This window comes from Rhyacophila brunnea, unplaced genomic scaffold (genome assembly GCF_057557595.1).
Source record: "Rhyacophila brunnea isolate RB1 unplaced genomic scaffold, BYU_Rbru_1.0 scaffold_24, whole genome shotgun sequence".
NCBI lineage: Eukaryota > Metazoa > Arthropoda > Insecta > Trichoptera > Rhyacophilidae > Rhyacophila > Rhyacophila brunnea.
Window position 1 is genome coordinate 14,963,671 of NW_028232904.1, and position 15,847 is coordinate 14,979,517.

At 36.7% G+C, this 15,847-nt stretch overlaps 1 protein-coding gene across 1 annotated transcript in view; it reads left to right on the plus strand.

Annotated features, from left to right (window-relative positions):
* Nct (Nicastrin) overlaps positions 1 to 14,286 on the plus strand; it is a 29,068-nt gene extending 14,782 nt beyond the window's left edge. Inside the window, exons 10-15 of the mRNA XM_085951298.1 lie at positions 1,246 to 1,504; positions 5,229 to 5,386; positions 6,031 to 6,267; positions 10,693 to 10,792; positions 11,522 to 11,735; positions 12,772 to 14,286. Of these exons, the coding sequence (XP_085807424.1) occupies positions 1,246 to 1,504; positions 5,229 to 5,386; positions 6,031 to 6,267; positions 10,693 to 10,792; positions 11,522 to 11,735; positions 12,772 to 12,790 (987 nt within the window). The 3' untranslated portion in view covers positions 12,791 to 14,286. The remainder of the gene's footprint in view (positions 1 to 1,245; positions 1,505 to 5,228; positions 5,387 to 6,030; positions 6,268 to 10,692; positions 10,793 to 11,521; positions 11,736 to 12,771) is intronic.
* Positions 14,287 to 15,847: the final 1,561 nt, after the last annotated feature.

The window sequence follows — 15,847 nt, forward strand, 5'->3', positions numbered from 1 at the left end:
AAAACCAGCGAGCGAGATCGAACTCGAGACCTTTCGATTAGCAAACTGCCGATGATGCAATTTCGGCCATCAGGAGAGTGATAATTTTTATCAATACATATAATATATAGAATTTTTTTTTATTTAAAACACAAATACGTAAATTATTTTGTTTTAAATACCCACTTATTTGTGTATTAACAAATGGAAATATCTTATTGAAAATATAATATGTCAATGGCGAAGGGTGGAGGTAGGCTGTTAAGTTCCGACATAAATAGTGCACACTAAACTTTGTCAGTCATATATATTTGTTTTCATTGAAATGCGACTACAATTATTTATAGACGGTGTTGGTTAGTTTTTAAAATTCAATTATACCCTGCGAAAATCAAGCCATAATAGCTAATAGTCAAAAAATACTCGTCTGTATGTATAATTTAATGGAATAATTTTAGATAGAAGAATATTTTTTATTTATTATGGTTTGGTTTAGACAAGGCTTAATGAATTAAAACACCATGTTTAATATGTATTCTTAATTCAGCGAAAACAAATAAGTTTTAATGAAAACAAACATCTATGTTGAATCTTAACAGCCTAGCTTCACCCCTCGCCGCTGATATATTATGCAATTTACAATGGCCGGTGCTTCTAAATAACATGTCCAAGAATTGAGAGAAAAACAAAGAGTTGCTCTTCTGTTGTGTGTTCTTAACACACTCATATTTATTCAATTAAAGCATTGAAAAAAGCAACGATATTAACTATAAATTATAATTAGTCAGATTATATTGTGCAACTTTTGTATGTCAATTAAAAAATTCGTTATAGCAAAAATGTGTTTCGCTAACCAGCGGTTCCCAAATTTATTTTGTTCATGGTGCATCCGATTTTTTCCACAGCGCTCAAAGTCAAAACAGTGAGGTATAGCAGTTACAAAAACAATCACTAGAGAGCCACTTTCATTTTCAATGCCACATTGATTCTTGCTATACTTGCTTTTTATTACGTTTGTTTCATAGGTGCATGCGCCGTTTATACATAAATAATTATGTTGGGGAAGGGTTTGATTTTGTTTCCGGGGAAGAAACTGTAAAGTGTGTTTCAGTGAAAATTTTGGATCATATACTTTGGGAACCGCTGGTTTAGTTAATAACATAACTCGTTAACTCGAGTTTGTAATTGGCTACTTTAACATATCCTCGACATCTTTGCATTTGGTCCAGTAGAGAAGGATTGTAATATGTTTCTCTTTATGAGCAGGTGAATGAATTTGTGTCGTGGATGACGGATGACACCGGTTCGACTCCAGCGCTGAGGAGATCGGATGGCACCCCTCCCTCGTCTGCTCACACCTTCCTCCGCATGTTCAACTCGTCCGTCACCAATATGTCTTCTGCAACGCTCACTGACCATGGCCGGAGCTTCAACAATCCGTACTACCACTCCGTGCTCGACGACAGTGTTAATTTCGCCTACACCTATTTCAATATCAGCTTTAATAAGTCCGTCATGGGAGCAGGTAATTCGAATTAACATTTATTTTACAAATTACAAAACTCATGCTTAACCCAAGACACTCTCTTAACGTTCCAACCATTGTATGTGTTACCCTGCACTTTTTTCAAATTTGCAAATATATACCGTATTTCCTCGATGTTAAGACGCCATCGATTATAAGACGCACCCTTACCAAGTACCAATAATAAAAAATAAAAACATTACGTAAACTTTATTATAACAGACAAAGTCATACAATCAATCAATGCACATTCTTCTATTGTTGAACGAGAACTTCTTGTCCACATGGTAAAACTGTGAACTAACAATCCCTTCCAGTGTAGCTAATCCTACTTCTGTTTTCAAATGAGGAACGCCCCCAAATTTGTCATTTCATTTTATGCTCCCATGGTGTACGGATCTATCAATTTACGTAGTATAAATCTTTCTATAATAAATAATTACAAGATAAAAAGAACTTTTTATATACAACGTTTTTAAATTTTCTGTTGAATCATATAAACTTGACTTGACTAGTTTAAACGATCACAAAAATTTGTACTTGATAGAAATACTGAATATATATGGAATACTGAAATGTCATTTTGACATTTCATATTGATTTCCATAGTAACGCACGTATATATTAATAATTTAGTTGCTAGGACTCCAGACCCCTAGCAACCAATAATAGTTTTTATTTTTAACAGATTTCTTCCGAAATAACTTTTCATACAAAACAGAATTAACTGAAAATGAATTCAATCTACTTAAAGATGGCTAAAAGTATTAAAAGAATGCATTGACATCGTATTCTGATATATTCTAATAGTTTCAAATGTTTAGCTAGTCGGGAAGTTAGTTAAAATCGATTGCAAGATTTGTACTGGATAAATAACCAACGGACAAATAAGAACACGACCTAATAGAAACGTTGTAAAATATGTCTAAACCGAACAGGAGTGATGTTAGAATTATTATTAGTAAATTTTTGGTTTATTGCGAAGACGAAAAAGAGTCGCATCTAAAAGGAGAGTTGAAACATTATTTAAACACACCTCTAGCATGCGTTGCCGCCATGACAGGTACGTTAATGAGAAGTTTTCTATATGCGACTGCAGCGACTCCCCTAAAGTATTTGGTTGTTGCTTTGCAAGAAAATATAGGAATGCAATTAATTTTCACAATGACGAATATTCAATTCACTTATGATAAATTTACGTTCAGCAGCTCTGTTTCCGTGCTCTTCTGCATGCACAATAACTTTTCTTTTTAATGCAGCATCATAATGTAGTCTTCTTGACGACATTTTAAACGGTAATTAGGGATAAAATTTTAATTCAAATTCAAACATAATATTTAGTCAGTGGCTACTGTAACTCGACTACCTGCTCTGCCGCGCCAGATCAACTGACCCCCCCAGTACTAATAATCAGTGATGATTCATCACAATCATAGAATTTTACAGCGATTGTGAGACACCATCGATTATAAGACGCACCCCGAATTCAGAGACACTAAAATAGGAAAAAATATGCATTTTATAATTGAGGAAATACGGTATATATCCCGGATGAGAGTCCAATATATATATATATATATACTCTATATTGTAGGTTATGTGAGATAAATTACAGTACTCTCTCAGTAATCTGCCACCCCAAAAACCAGACTAGTGTCCAATTAGTGAAAGCGGCAGATTATAGTGCTTACATATAAAATATGCTAAAAATTACAACAGGTATTTCGTAAGAATAGTTTTTTTTTTAGAAATTTTTACTAGCAAATTACGGTTTTATTTATAATCAAAATCAAGTATTTACTAAATTATACATACCTATTTATAAACTAAGTTTATTAACTAAATATTAAACTGTAAATCACTTGACACAACCAGTTGTTCAGTGAGGCAGATATTCTTGAGTGGCGTAGGATTCCTGCATTTACCTATGACCAAAAGCTTCAGTTTGTGTGTCCCGGTTGCATTGGAACACGGCATAATTGTGATGCGGTCCTTGGGCACTTTCCTCCTCGGTGCATTACTTTCTTCGCGATGAATGTATGTTTTACGAAGGAGAAGTTTCCAAAATAAACCCGTCTCTTCTGCGTTGTATACTTGTACGCGGAGGACTACTGAATTTGACAATCGAATACAGGCGATTTTGTGCTTTCAACTAATAAAAATAACGGCGGATTACTGAGAGTGTACTGTCATCAAATCAAGACAAAGGCGTGAAGTCTACAAGTTTATTAACTCAAAAAAGTTTGTAATATTCTGTTAAGTATGATAAATTAATGGGATGCGGAAAGTTTGTAAGTAAGTTACGAGGGTGGGTCAATAATTCCTTAGAAAAAAGCATTAAAACAGTTTTTATTTTTGTATTTTTTTTTTATTTCTCAACATAATCTCCTTGGAGCTCAATACACTTGGTTAGACGTTTCTCAATTTTTTTTAAACCGTCAGAAAAATAAGTTTTCGGAAGGTCCTCAAAATAAGCATTTGTCCGATCGATGACTTCTTCATTTGAAAAAAAACGTTGTCCACTTAGCCATTTTTTTAAGTTTGGGAAAAGGAAAAAGTCACTGGGGGCTAAATCTGGCGAATACGGTGGGTGGTCGACCAATTCGAACTTCAGTTCTTCAATTTTAGCCATTGATCGTAAACATGTGTGAACACGGGCATTGTCCTGATGAAAGAGGATTTTTTTCCTGTTTAAATGAGGCCGTTTTTCTTCAATTTCGTTTTTTAGCTGGTCCAATAAAGATGCATAATAATCCCCTGTTATTGTTTTTCCTTTTTCCAAATAGTCAACGAAAATAATTCCACGTGCATCCCAAAATACAGTAGCCATAACCTTACCAGCTGATTTTACGGTTTTCGCCTTCTTTGGACATGGTTCGCCTTTCGCAATCCACTGCTTTGACTGTTCTTTCGTCTCGGGAGTATAGTGGTGTATCCATGTTTCATCTACAGTCACAAAGCGACGAAAAAATTCATCCGGATTGCGTTGCATGAGCGACAACAGGGCTTTAGAGGCCACCACCCTATTGCGTTTATTGTCGACTGTGAGCAAACACGGCACCCATCTTGCAGAAACTTTTTTCATGCCCAATTTGTCATGTAAAATAGAAATGACGCTACCTTTTGAGATCCCTGTAACCTCAATTATCTCACTCAACTTTAATCTTCGGTCACTTAACACCATATCGTGGATTTTATTGATCATTTCTGGTGTAGTCACCTCTACAGGACGTCCTGAGCGTGGTTCATCCTTTGTTGATGTACGACCACGTTTAAATTCATTTAACCAGTTTTAAATAGTTGCAAGTGAAGGAGCAGATATGCCGTGAACTAAATCCAACTCATTTTTTATTTTCTTTGCTGTTAACCCTTTTATATTAAAATGTTTAATAACAGCTCTAAACTCAATTTTCTCCATTTTTGTAAACAAGCAAATTTTTTTTTTAAATGTACGAAAATAAAAAACAACAACCCGACCAATCGCAGCATACTGAATCGGTAGTGCCGCTGCATGAAAACAAACCGCTTACAGTACTAGTCGCGCCACCTGTCGGCTTTTCTAAGGACTTATTGACCCACCCTCGTAATTAAATTATTTAAGACAGAAACAAGGCATTAACTGCTGCTGAAAATGCTATTTTTAGTTGCCACACGGCAAAATGTTGCTTGTGGGAAAAATACCAGTTTCCAATGTAGGCAACCGTTTACAAATTATTTGTTGCAGATTACTATGACGGTTCAGACTTCTTTCCGGACTCTGAGGTGCCTATGGACAGCGTTCAGATGAGGTTGGCTAATATCTCCACCAGCATTGGCAGAGCACTGTACCGCCATGTCACCGGAAAGACCTACGCCGGCAATCTCAGAGCTAGTGCTTATGTGGTATGATAGGTTTTACTTAATACTTCAACACGTAATGCAGTAATATGATCGGTCTGAGATAGTATTAAATAGAGGTTGGTTTTTCTGGCATGGGACCGACTGAATTTGTAAATCCCGACGAGTGTAAATTTGCTGCAAATGGATCTACGATGTATGTATGTACTATGCAGACGTGCACACAAGGGGGAGTGTTACGGGTCCAAACGCCCCCAAGAACGAAGAAAGTACAAATTATGTAGGTGAATGGGGTATTACTTCTTTTTCATCAGGACCTAAGGATCGTGACCCGGATGATTTGGCTGTCTCCTCAACAACAGGTTGGTCCCGATCCTCTTGGCATTTGACGTCACACAAGGTCTGTGTCAGTGGAAGACCCATGACATTCATGAACACACAAACGGATACTAACGATCCTTAAAATTATGACTGTCAGGCTACGCATATTCAATAACCACTTGTAGATGAGTATTCATAGTTATAGCTGTCTTCATTGTTATACTCAACGTGCAGAGTCTGGGTGTAGAGAATGTACCTGTTAAAAGTGCGGGGACAAAATGTACCACCCCCCCATACCATTTTTCTGTATGTCCTTCTGCACTAATGTGAGCTTTTAATATTTAGATATACGTGTATCTTTTGTACAGATTGACGAAATGCTCCATTGCTACCTGGACACGTCATCGTGCAATATTCTAGCTGCCGCTCAGTCCCCGAGTATTCCCCGCCCCCACGAAGAGACGCCACCGCCCCCCCTCTACGTGGGCGTGTCTTTGCTCGGCATATCGCCCGCGGTGCACACGGCCTCGCAGATCTGGGCTTTGTTGGCCGCCACTCAGGTCAACAGGACAAGAGAAAAATGCTCCGGCAACGAGACTGAATTGGTAAGACTATTGAAAGGGCATTTAATCATCACCATCAAAACTACAGCCTGCACTCCATTTATCATGTTCAGACAGTCCGTACAATGAACAAGTGGCCTGCGATCTGTCACAATCACAAGTTTTTGTCGTGTGTCAGTAGTCAATGGTTGTAATACAGAACGTTCATATTACACTGTCGTTATAGTCCAAGCTCTTTAGTTTTAGGTCATTGTATTTTGCCATTCACATTTCTTAGTAATTCATTTTATGGAAATGGGCTGGACACATAACTCAAAGAAGGAACACATCTAGTGGTACCGAGAAGGTAGAAAAATTAATGCTGCGCACAAGACAAAGAGTCACGTCAGCTTGGAAAGGTCTTCATCCTTCAACAGAAGTGAATTGATTCAGGCTGATGATGATAATGGTAAAATGAGTAGCTTAGTTTCAAAGTGGGACATAAGCCATTAACAAAGTTTTACAGGAGACTCACAAACATGTGTAGAAAGTGTCCGTTTTTCATATAACATACCAACTTTAAACTCAAAAATCTTAATGAAAACTACCGTTTTTGATACTTTTGGTGGATTTATTGAATAGAGCATCACTTGCACTACCATAATCAATTAAAACATGAATTTAGTGCGAGGTGGCATTTGTCCCACTTTGATACCAAGGTACTCAAATGTTTGTCTTAGCAAAATTGACACCCGCAATGACTTATCACTAATGTATCAGCTTATAATATCACAGCTCCCGGGTTTAAATCCTGGGTCTGGCGAATTCACATGTCGTTTCTTCAAAGTATGTTTGGACTCAGACTATGACCTAATAGCTTGAGCATGTGGCTAACATCCATTTCTCATCTGTTAATACAACCTCCACTCCCCAGGCGTATGATCCTCTTAGGATCGGACATGGTGATGTAGTAATGTGTAAAGCAAAAATACTCTATTATTGACATTAGTTAGTAGTCAGGTTTTTGTGAATGTCCCGGATGTATGTCAATATTTTCCTCTTCTTCCTGGTAGTACAACTCTATGTGGGTCTTGGCCTCATCTGGGTCTGTATAATGTCACTTCTCGGATGTCCTAGGTCTTTAAATCAACATTATTCCTCCATCGTGCATCTCTTAATGTTGACCAGGTATTTGTTTTGTCATTATGTCAGTTTTTTTGTCATGTGTGACTCGTCCAATGTGTGTACATTGCCCAGCTGTCTAAGACAGATTATTAAAATCGCTTAAGCTAGGGTTTTTTAAGAAAGCGGTGCTGCTATGTAGCGGCCATAACATGACGTGATGTGGCAGACGTAAGAAAATGGCCATAAGAACGGTAACCAGAGATGTAAACATAAAAAAAGACGGGCAGCGGTCAGTGAGCGTATTGCGGTAGAGAATGGCCGATCTAGACATAGCATTATTACTATATTTAGAAGATGAGGAGTCATCGGAAGACGAAAACTGTCATTTGGAGGAGAGTGAGATATTTAGAAATCATGCTACAGAGGGTGCATTTCAAATTTTATTGCATCACCGTCTGCATTGCAACATTCAGGCAATACTATCGCTTAATACCAGTATTGTTTGATTATGTACTGAATCACATAAGGGATGACTTACTTAACTTGCGACATTATTCCACAGATTTTGTTTTAATTGGGCTTTTCTATAGTCTTTGCTCTTTATGTTACATAAAGCTTTATTATTTTTACAAAATCAATCAATATTCATCATTTTTGCTGGTCCAAATTTCGTTTGCAGTGTTTGCACTCATTTTTTATTTTATAATGGTCACCGCTACATAAGAAAAAACGTTCTACGACTGTTTGTTCCATTATGACAGCCGTCATGCAAATGGCGGCTCCGCTATTTGATGTTACGCTCACAAACATACGCTCTCTAGGAAACCAACGCCATCTGGTTTGCATAGACAATGTTTTAGTGACGTCAACCACCACTACATTACGGCCACTACATAACGGCACTGCTTTCTTAAACCCTAGCTCTACTGCTTGTCATTGTGTGTCCGTTCTCTGTTAGTGGTGGTTCACAAAGTATAAATACTTTTTGAACGATACCTTGATTCTTTGGTATTTATAATTACTTTCAATACAATACTGATACCGGGTATTGATATTTTTTCTTTCGATATGATGGCCCTAGTCTCTGTTTCCAACCTGATTGTTTGCATTGGTGGGTCCATAGATACTGTGTAGCATTCTCCGCTCAAATGAGCCATGTTTTCATCTTTTTCGTAATATGTAGGTACCGAAATAAAATTTGATATATATAACCGACGTGCGAATAATACCGAAAGTATGTTTTCCTTTTGTTAGATAAATAATGTGTGTTAATATGCCATGTAGATAAAGACTCACCCGTGTGTCATTTTTTGACCCTAAAAATTCAGATAACCTGTGAAATGTCGCAAGATAAAAAACAACACATTTTAACCAAAGAGAGAGATCTATTTATCAATTAGGTAGTTAAAAATATTTTTATAAGTTACGTAAACTTTTATTAACGTCTTCCAATGTTATTCTCTGTGACATAACACATTGCGTGGTAAACATATTAACTTAGATTAGGCATGACCCCGGTTCTTTGTGTGATGGTATAAAATTTGGTAACGTTGAATTGGTAACTATGTAGATATAGAAAAATTCAAACATTTTGAAGAAAATTTTCTATATAGACCGTGGGTCAGGGAATAAGAGTAAGATACCCAAAAACGTGTAAAAATTAACGTTCCGGCGGTAATAAGTCTCAAAAAAATACAAATACAGTCGAACTTGGTTATTACGAGGAAGATGGGACCGACTGAATTCGTTCGTTATAAGCGCTACTCGTTATATCAGAGAATAAGTATTCACATAATACAAAAAGTCGAAAATAAAAAAATCTGAAAACCATCGTAAAAATCCCCGAAACAAGCATTGCATTCATAAACCACAAAATAAGTTGTTTATTTTAATGAACACTGGTAGGTAGGTACCTACTGACTTCACAAACCTTGGATTTTTTACTTCAACCATATGCGTGGATACTTTTTCAATATTGTAGGCGAAAACACCAATTAGGTAGGTACTTAGACACTTAACTAGTGTCATAAACGTAATGTGATCCCGGCGGCATCCTGTCCGGTCAAATTTTATTGCTTAGGGTCGAAATGTTTTTAAACGATCGGCACATGAACAGTTTTAAGAAAATTTTTGATCATATTTTAGCTCGGTGTATCCGATAAGTTGCTCGTTATAACAGTGAATAAATGTATGGAGAAAATCATAAACTAAAATGTCAACGAATTTTTTACTCATTACATCCGAGATCTCGCTATATCCGTGATCGTAATAACCGAGTTCGACTGTATATGAATTCTACAAAAAGCATAGGTTTTCTTCAAAAATGCAACAGAACTCTTTTGCAATAACTACCCTTGTGAACGAGGACTTTCTGGTGTTTTGAATCGGTTGGGCCTGCAACCAAGTTACTCTGACGTAAAAAAAAACACTGGTACATAAATTAATGATGTGATTAAAAATGAAACAACGCCGTATAGGTATGGTTAGTCGCAGGGGATACATTTTGGACACGGTCACGATAAGTGAAATTTCCCGATTGACAGGGATCAATCGACAAAAAACTATTTAAAACATGAAAACGCTTTGTGACAACACTAAATAACAAAATAAACACCATTTATATACAATAAAAGTAATGTCTTCTTCCACCCTGTCACGTCCCAATATTGGGGCATAGGGCAAGCACAAGTTGGCGCCACTTCCCTCGGTCCATCGCCAACTCCTGCGCCTCCCGCCATGTCAGACCTGCAGCACGTAGGTCGCTTTTGTAGCACCGCTGCAGGGTGAGGGAGGGCCGGCCACGGCGACGGAACCCTTGAGGCTGTGCCACAAGGGTACGAAGTGCCACACTCTTTGGCGGCATCCGGAATACGTGTCCCAGCCACGTAAATCGTCTCTTCGTGATAACTTCAATCACCGAAGGCTGTTGTGTCTGCTCACAAACTCGGGTGTTGATCACAATGACAGATGCGTTAGCTTCGGAGGCTCTTTTGTTCAGGCAAAAGTATCATAGACATACACGTGGATTCTAAATAAATTCACTTCTTACCTCTCTCTCTATCGGAACTGAGGGTATCTAGATTGATTCCGTTATTAAAAATACTATGGTGAACAACACGCTCATCCCATTCCACTGATCTAGGGGTTCTTAATCTATTGGTCACTTGGTATATTCAGTAAGTTGAGTTTTTGAGATAACAACATATGAGGAGGAACATATTTTGGAAGGAAGAGCTAAAAAAACTCTTATCTAACTTCTAACTAAAAAGCTTAATAATGAATGAATAATCAATGTTATTTTTAATTGCCCGTGAAATGAAAAAGGTTGAGAGTCACTGCGTCTAATGTATTATAAATTTTCAGGTATACTACCAGTGGGTGGCTGGATGGAACAGTCAAGGAATTTGCATCCGTTCCAATATTAATCTCACAGCAGCCGAGAGCCCCGCTTTTGTTGAAGAAAGTAAGTTGCCTCGTATATTTCGTCCGGGTCTTCTCATCATTTTGAAAATATGGTTTCATTCAAAGAGATCTAACTGCGATAATAGAGGGAGTCATGTGAACCTTTGAACTAAACCTATTTAGTCGCATTGGCGTAAAATCGCCTGAAGAAAAATTATGTAAGAATTATCACAGGTTCAATTCTGTTCGATAGAACATTTGCAAGTACGCAACAGCGGTGCGTCCTCACTTCCGCTCGCAATCGGAATACAGCGGTCTCGAGACGCAGCGCCCGTGTGGCTTCGCTCTAAATACCCGTAGTTCTGCATATCGCAATCATCACAGACCCAATTACCCACCAAGAAACAAATCAGACCCTTCCCCACACATATTATGCAGAAAAGGAATTAAGGATGACTTTTTGTTAGGTGTATTCTGACTTTGGGTGCCATGGAAAAAATCAGATGCACTAATTATATGTTTCTAAACCCCTGAATTATAACATATTTCGTCCATATATTATCCTTCCGTGTAGGAAGAATACCATTTTCCTAAAATATTGGATAAATAAACAAGTATACTTAATACTCGCAAAAATATAATAATATCCATCATTCGAAAGAATCAAAATTTTTTTTTTTATCCATAAGATTAAGGAAATGATAAGGAAAAAACCAAGATATTGTGTGCGCAAGGGATGATTGGTAAATTTACAAACTGCGACTGTTTTAATTGGATACATTATTTTCAGACTACGACTACAATTCGTATAAATACTCGACGTGGACAGAGTCAGTGTGGCGCTCCATCTCCCTGCGGATCCTGGTGCAGCCATCGGCTCGGCAGGAGGCCATGACGCTCGGCGTGGGCATCACGGTGGCCGTCATCTCCGCCTTCATCGTTCCTATCACCAAGAGGCACATAGTCAACCTGATGGCCGTTGAGAGTATCCCCGTTCCTAGCGGGTGAGACTATTCAATCCTAATTTAATTAACATACATAATTTGAAAATACCTCACTAGAAAAATCTTTTTTTACATATTTAAAATTATTTCATTTGTATGTATGGAGATAATTACAGATTATAAGTACAAGACATTCACAGTGTGACATGAAAAAATACTTGACTCTTGATCGACACCACATTAGGCTAGATGTCAGTAAGGTGTATACTTTTCGCACACGTATGGATGCTATAGGCAAGAATTGTCTTCACAATTGAGGCGACTGTATAGTTGGGCCATCTAGTCTATGAATGTGTAGGCAACACACATTTCTGATGATGTTTTTATTGATTACATCTTCATCCAATTGAATACACTCCCACTGTGCAAGGCGAAGGCACAATGAAGTATGATCTTATGGGTGGAGAGGTTGCGGAAGAAATTCCTCGGTTTCATTTATTTGTATTAATAGCCGTTCCTTTATCCGACTGACTTTCTCTTAGCAATGCTTATATACTGTGGTTTAAAGCCACATATTTTTTCTGACTCATACTTGGTTTAAATGATAACTCTGTCATTCTTGGTAGTATTGAGTTATATGTCCCTGATAATTATCTTAGAAATCGGGAGCATCCGTTGTTTGTTCACCCAAGGTGCAGAATTAACCTGTAATGCCAGTTAGGAGGGGAATAACTGTGTATATATTATTATATTCCAAAACAATGTCTACCTAGACATTGTTGTATCAGATTTTAAGATAGGGTCTTCTTCTTAGTTCACTCAGTATGCTTCCATGTACTTTACTCATATTGTTAACACTTATTTTTATATCATGCCGTGAACGCTCATAATTTGTAATTTGTCATGTTCATTATAATATGTAAAATAAATTAATTTTAACGGGTGGCATTGAATACGTTCAGTCGGTCTCTCCCCAGGCATGGCCTTAAAAAAACATTACCTGTTTTTATCGACATATCGATAATATATTCACACCCTTAAAAGGTGCAATCTAACCATCACGTAGTGTTAATATTATGTTTTCTTTTGTTTACAGATCTGGCGTCAACTGCTAATTCCTGCTTATAATTAATTACTAATTTATAAATTAATTACCTAATTTATTAGTTAACAAATTATCAACGGCGATTTGTCTGTCAATAAAGAAATTGATAATTTGTTTTGCACTGCCAAAATTAGTCAAATCTTGCATTCTTAAAAGAATTTTCTCTTTTATGTATTTTCACATTTTGGATTTATATCTTTATGGTAATTCATCACTCATGTTCAGAAAAAAGTCATCTGCGAAGATACATCCTTGTATTATTGAAACAAGAAAATGTCAAAACAACTGTCATTGCAGTGGTTATAATGCTACATATATTGGCCAAACAGGCAGATCTTTATAATTAATTATTAGAATCGAAATAACTTCTAGCTGGAGCCAAAAAGGTTCATTTTTTAATAATTTTTTAGTAAATACCATTGATTCATTAGTGAATGCGGCATTTGAAGAATAAACAAGCCCGAACAACCAAATTTCATTAGTGACTAAGACATTGTCCGATGGCACGTGTCCTACCGTGCTTTACGCTCGAGTACCAAAAGTGTGCTCCGTGATTTCGCGATAACTTGCAATATGTATTCTCTGCATTTAACAAGCTAGGTGACGTAATTTATTTTGCAGTAGCCATAAAAACTTGCGCTCGGGCACGAGGCCGGTCATAATTCATTTTGGAATGGCTATAAATGCCACATTCTCTAGAGTCTCACATTTTCTTGCGCTTGTCGCGTGACAAACGTCACGCCGCTATTGCATGAGGTCGCATGTACCTGGAGAACTCGCAACCTGTTAAGCGCGAGCCAAATCACGCCTCTGGACAAGGTCTAACAGATGAATATGGTCGAAAATTAACTATCAATAAGGGTGGGTAATACGTAAATTGATAGATCCGTACACCACGGGAATGTAAAATGAAATGATAAATTAGGGGGCGTTCTTCATTTGAAAACAGAAATCCGATTAGCTGCATTGGACGGGATTGTTAGTGCACAGTTTTAACACGTGGACAAGAAGTTCTTGTTTGGCAATAGCGACACCTTCAAATACTATGAAAATATTGGGCCTGTAATCATGTTTATTTTAAAGTATGATAGAACAATTTACCGAATTTCACTTGACAGCACTATGTAGCTACTATCTGTGTGTTGTTATTCTTGTCATCGGTTATAATCATGTTTGTCTGTCAAAACATTCAGTGTTCATAAATGAGTCAGTGGTTTTTTTTTTATATTGATTTAAGTCAAATGTCAATAATATTTACGGAACTAGAAATGTTACGCTTACGGTGGTCGTGCGGCTTAAGCGTCGGCCTATAACATCGTGGGTCCCAGGTTCGAATCCTGGGTCTGGCAAGTATACATATTGTTTTCCAATTTGTGTAGAGTCAGAGTATGGACCTAATTGGTTGAGCAAGTGGCTAACATCCATTACTCGTAAAAACAAAATCTGTTAATACAAAAACCTCCACTCTGTGGAGGCCCATATGATCTTATTAAGATCGGATATGGTAAAAAGTAAAAAAAAACGTAAGAAATTTTTTATTAACATACGGTGTTATTATTTTAGACACCAGTGGGTCTATTCTATACACAAGGTGGCTATCGACAGTAGTTTATCATATTTATGTATTGGGATATTATACTTGTTACAATTAGTTAACTGTCTATTTTGCTCTAAAAGTTAACACAGCCTAGAGAGGAGCTGTTAAAACATATCACTTTTTGATAGGTTGAACAGATAACTTATTGTAACGGTAACCGCCTCAATACATAATATGATAAACTACTGTCGATAGTCGCCGATAGGCCGCCTTGTGTATAGAATAGACCCACAGATTTTGTAATTTTATTTATTATTAGCTAATTTGGCATATTTTTGATATTTATAATGTATTTTAAAGTTGTAAAAAATTATTGTGATAATTTTTGTTATGAATAATGAGTATGTTTAGTAAAATTTGTTTGATATTAACCGTTCGGGCAAAAGTGACTATCAGTAAAATTGGAGTTTTATGTTTAAATAATAATAATATGTTGATGAATTCAGAAAAATAAGCTTTTTGAATTAATCGTCTAAGACAAAACATTAGACCTGATAACACAGGAAGCGGAGAGAGAACGGTGTGTTGAAAATTTGATTTGATCTCAAAACTATGTTTTTACTGATAGTCACTTTTTCCTGAATGGCAAACTGAATGTGGGGGTATTGAATGATTACGTTAGTGTAATGCTAATTAAAAATAATAATACTAATTCTACAGTTTCTTTAGCTAATTATTATAAAAAAGACATTTGATAATTTTAATTATTAACATGTATATATGTAAACCAAAAAAATAAACACTTGGATAATAATTATATTATTACTATTTTATGCATACACTGTCACAATCTGTTAATTCCATATATTGTGTGTGTAATAGGAAAAAGACTGCATAAATCTAATAAGTGCACATATTGTATGAAGTTATACATTTTTGAACCAGTCTAGTGACAGGAAAACCTCAGACATAAACATAGGAAAAATGGTGAAAAAAAAACACTCGATTGGTATGTTCCTCAGGTTTTTCCAATTCATGTATTTCTATAAAAATAATTAATTTTGCATTTTAAGAATCATGTGTACAGTTTTTAATAAAACTATTTGACGTTTGCTTAGTTAAAATTATCTTCTTTTTAAGTATATCCATTGAGATGTTCTTCTTCTTCTTTGACCATATCCACTCCTCAGTTGGAGCATAGACACTACACGGTGCCTCCAAGAAACCCTGTCGTTCGCCAGAATGTGGTTTTAGCTTAATGAACTGACTGGTTAGATTGAAATTCTATTAAGACATCCGTAACATGTGGCCAATCCTGATCTAATGTTGTTTCTTCAATTTCAACGAGATCAGTGGCAGAATGGTCTGTTCTCTTATCTCCTCGTTATTCCTAAAGTTATACCATCGCACACCCAATATCCGCGCCGCAAAAATCTGTTATCGACGCTTAGTATACGGTTGCTGTGAGCTTTTGTAAGGTACCATGACTCGCTACCGTAAAGCAGCACCGTCATGATGCATGCGTCAAAT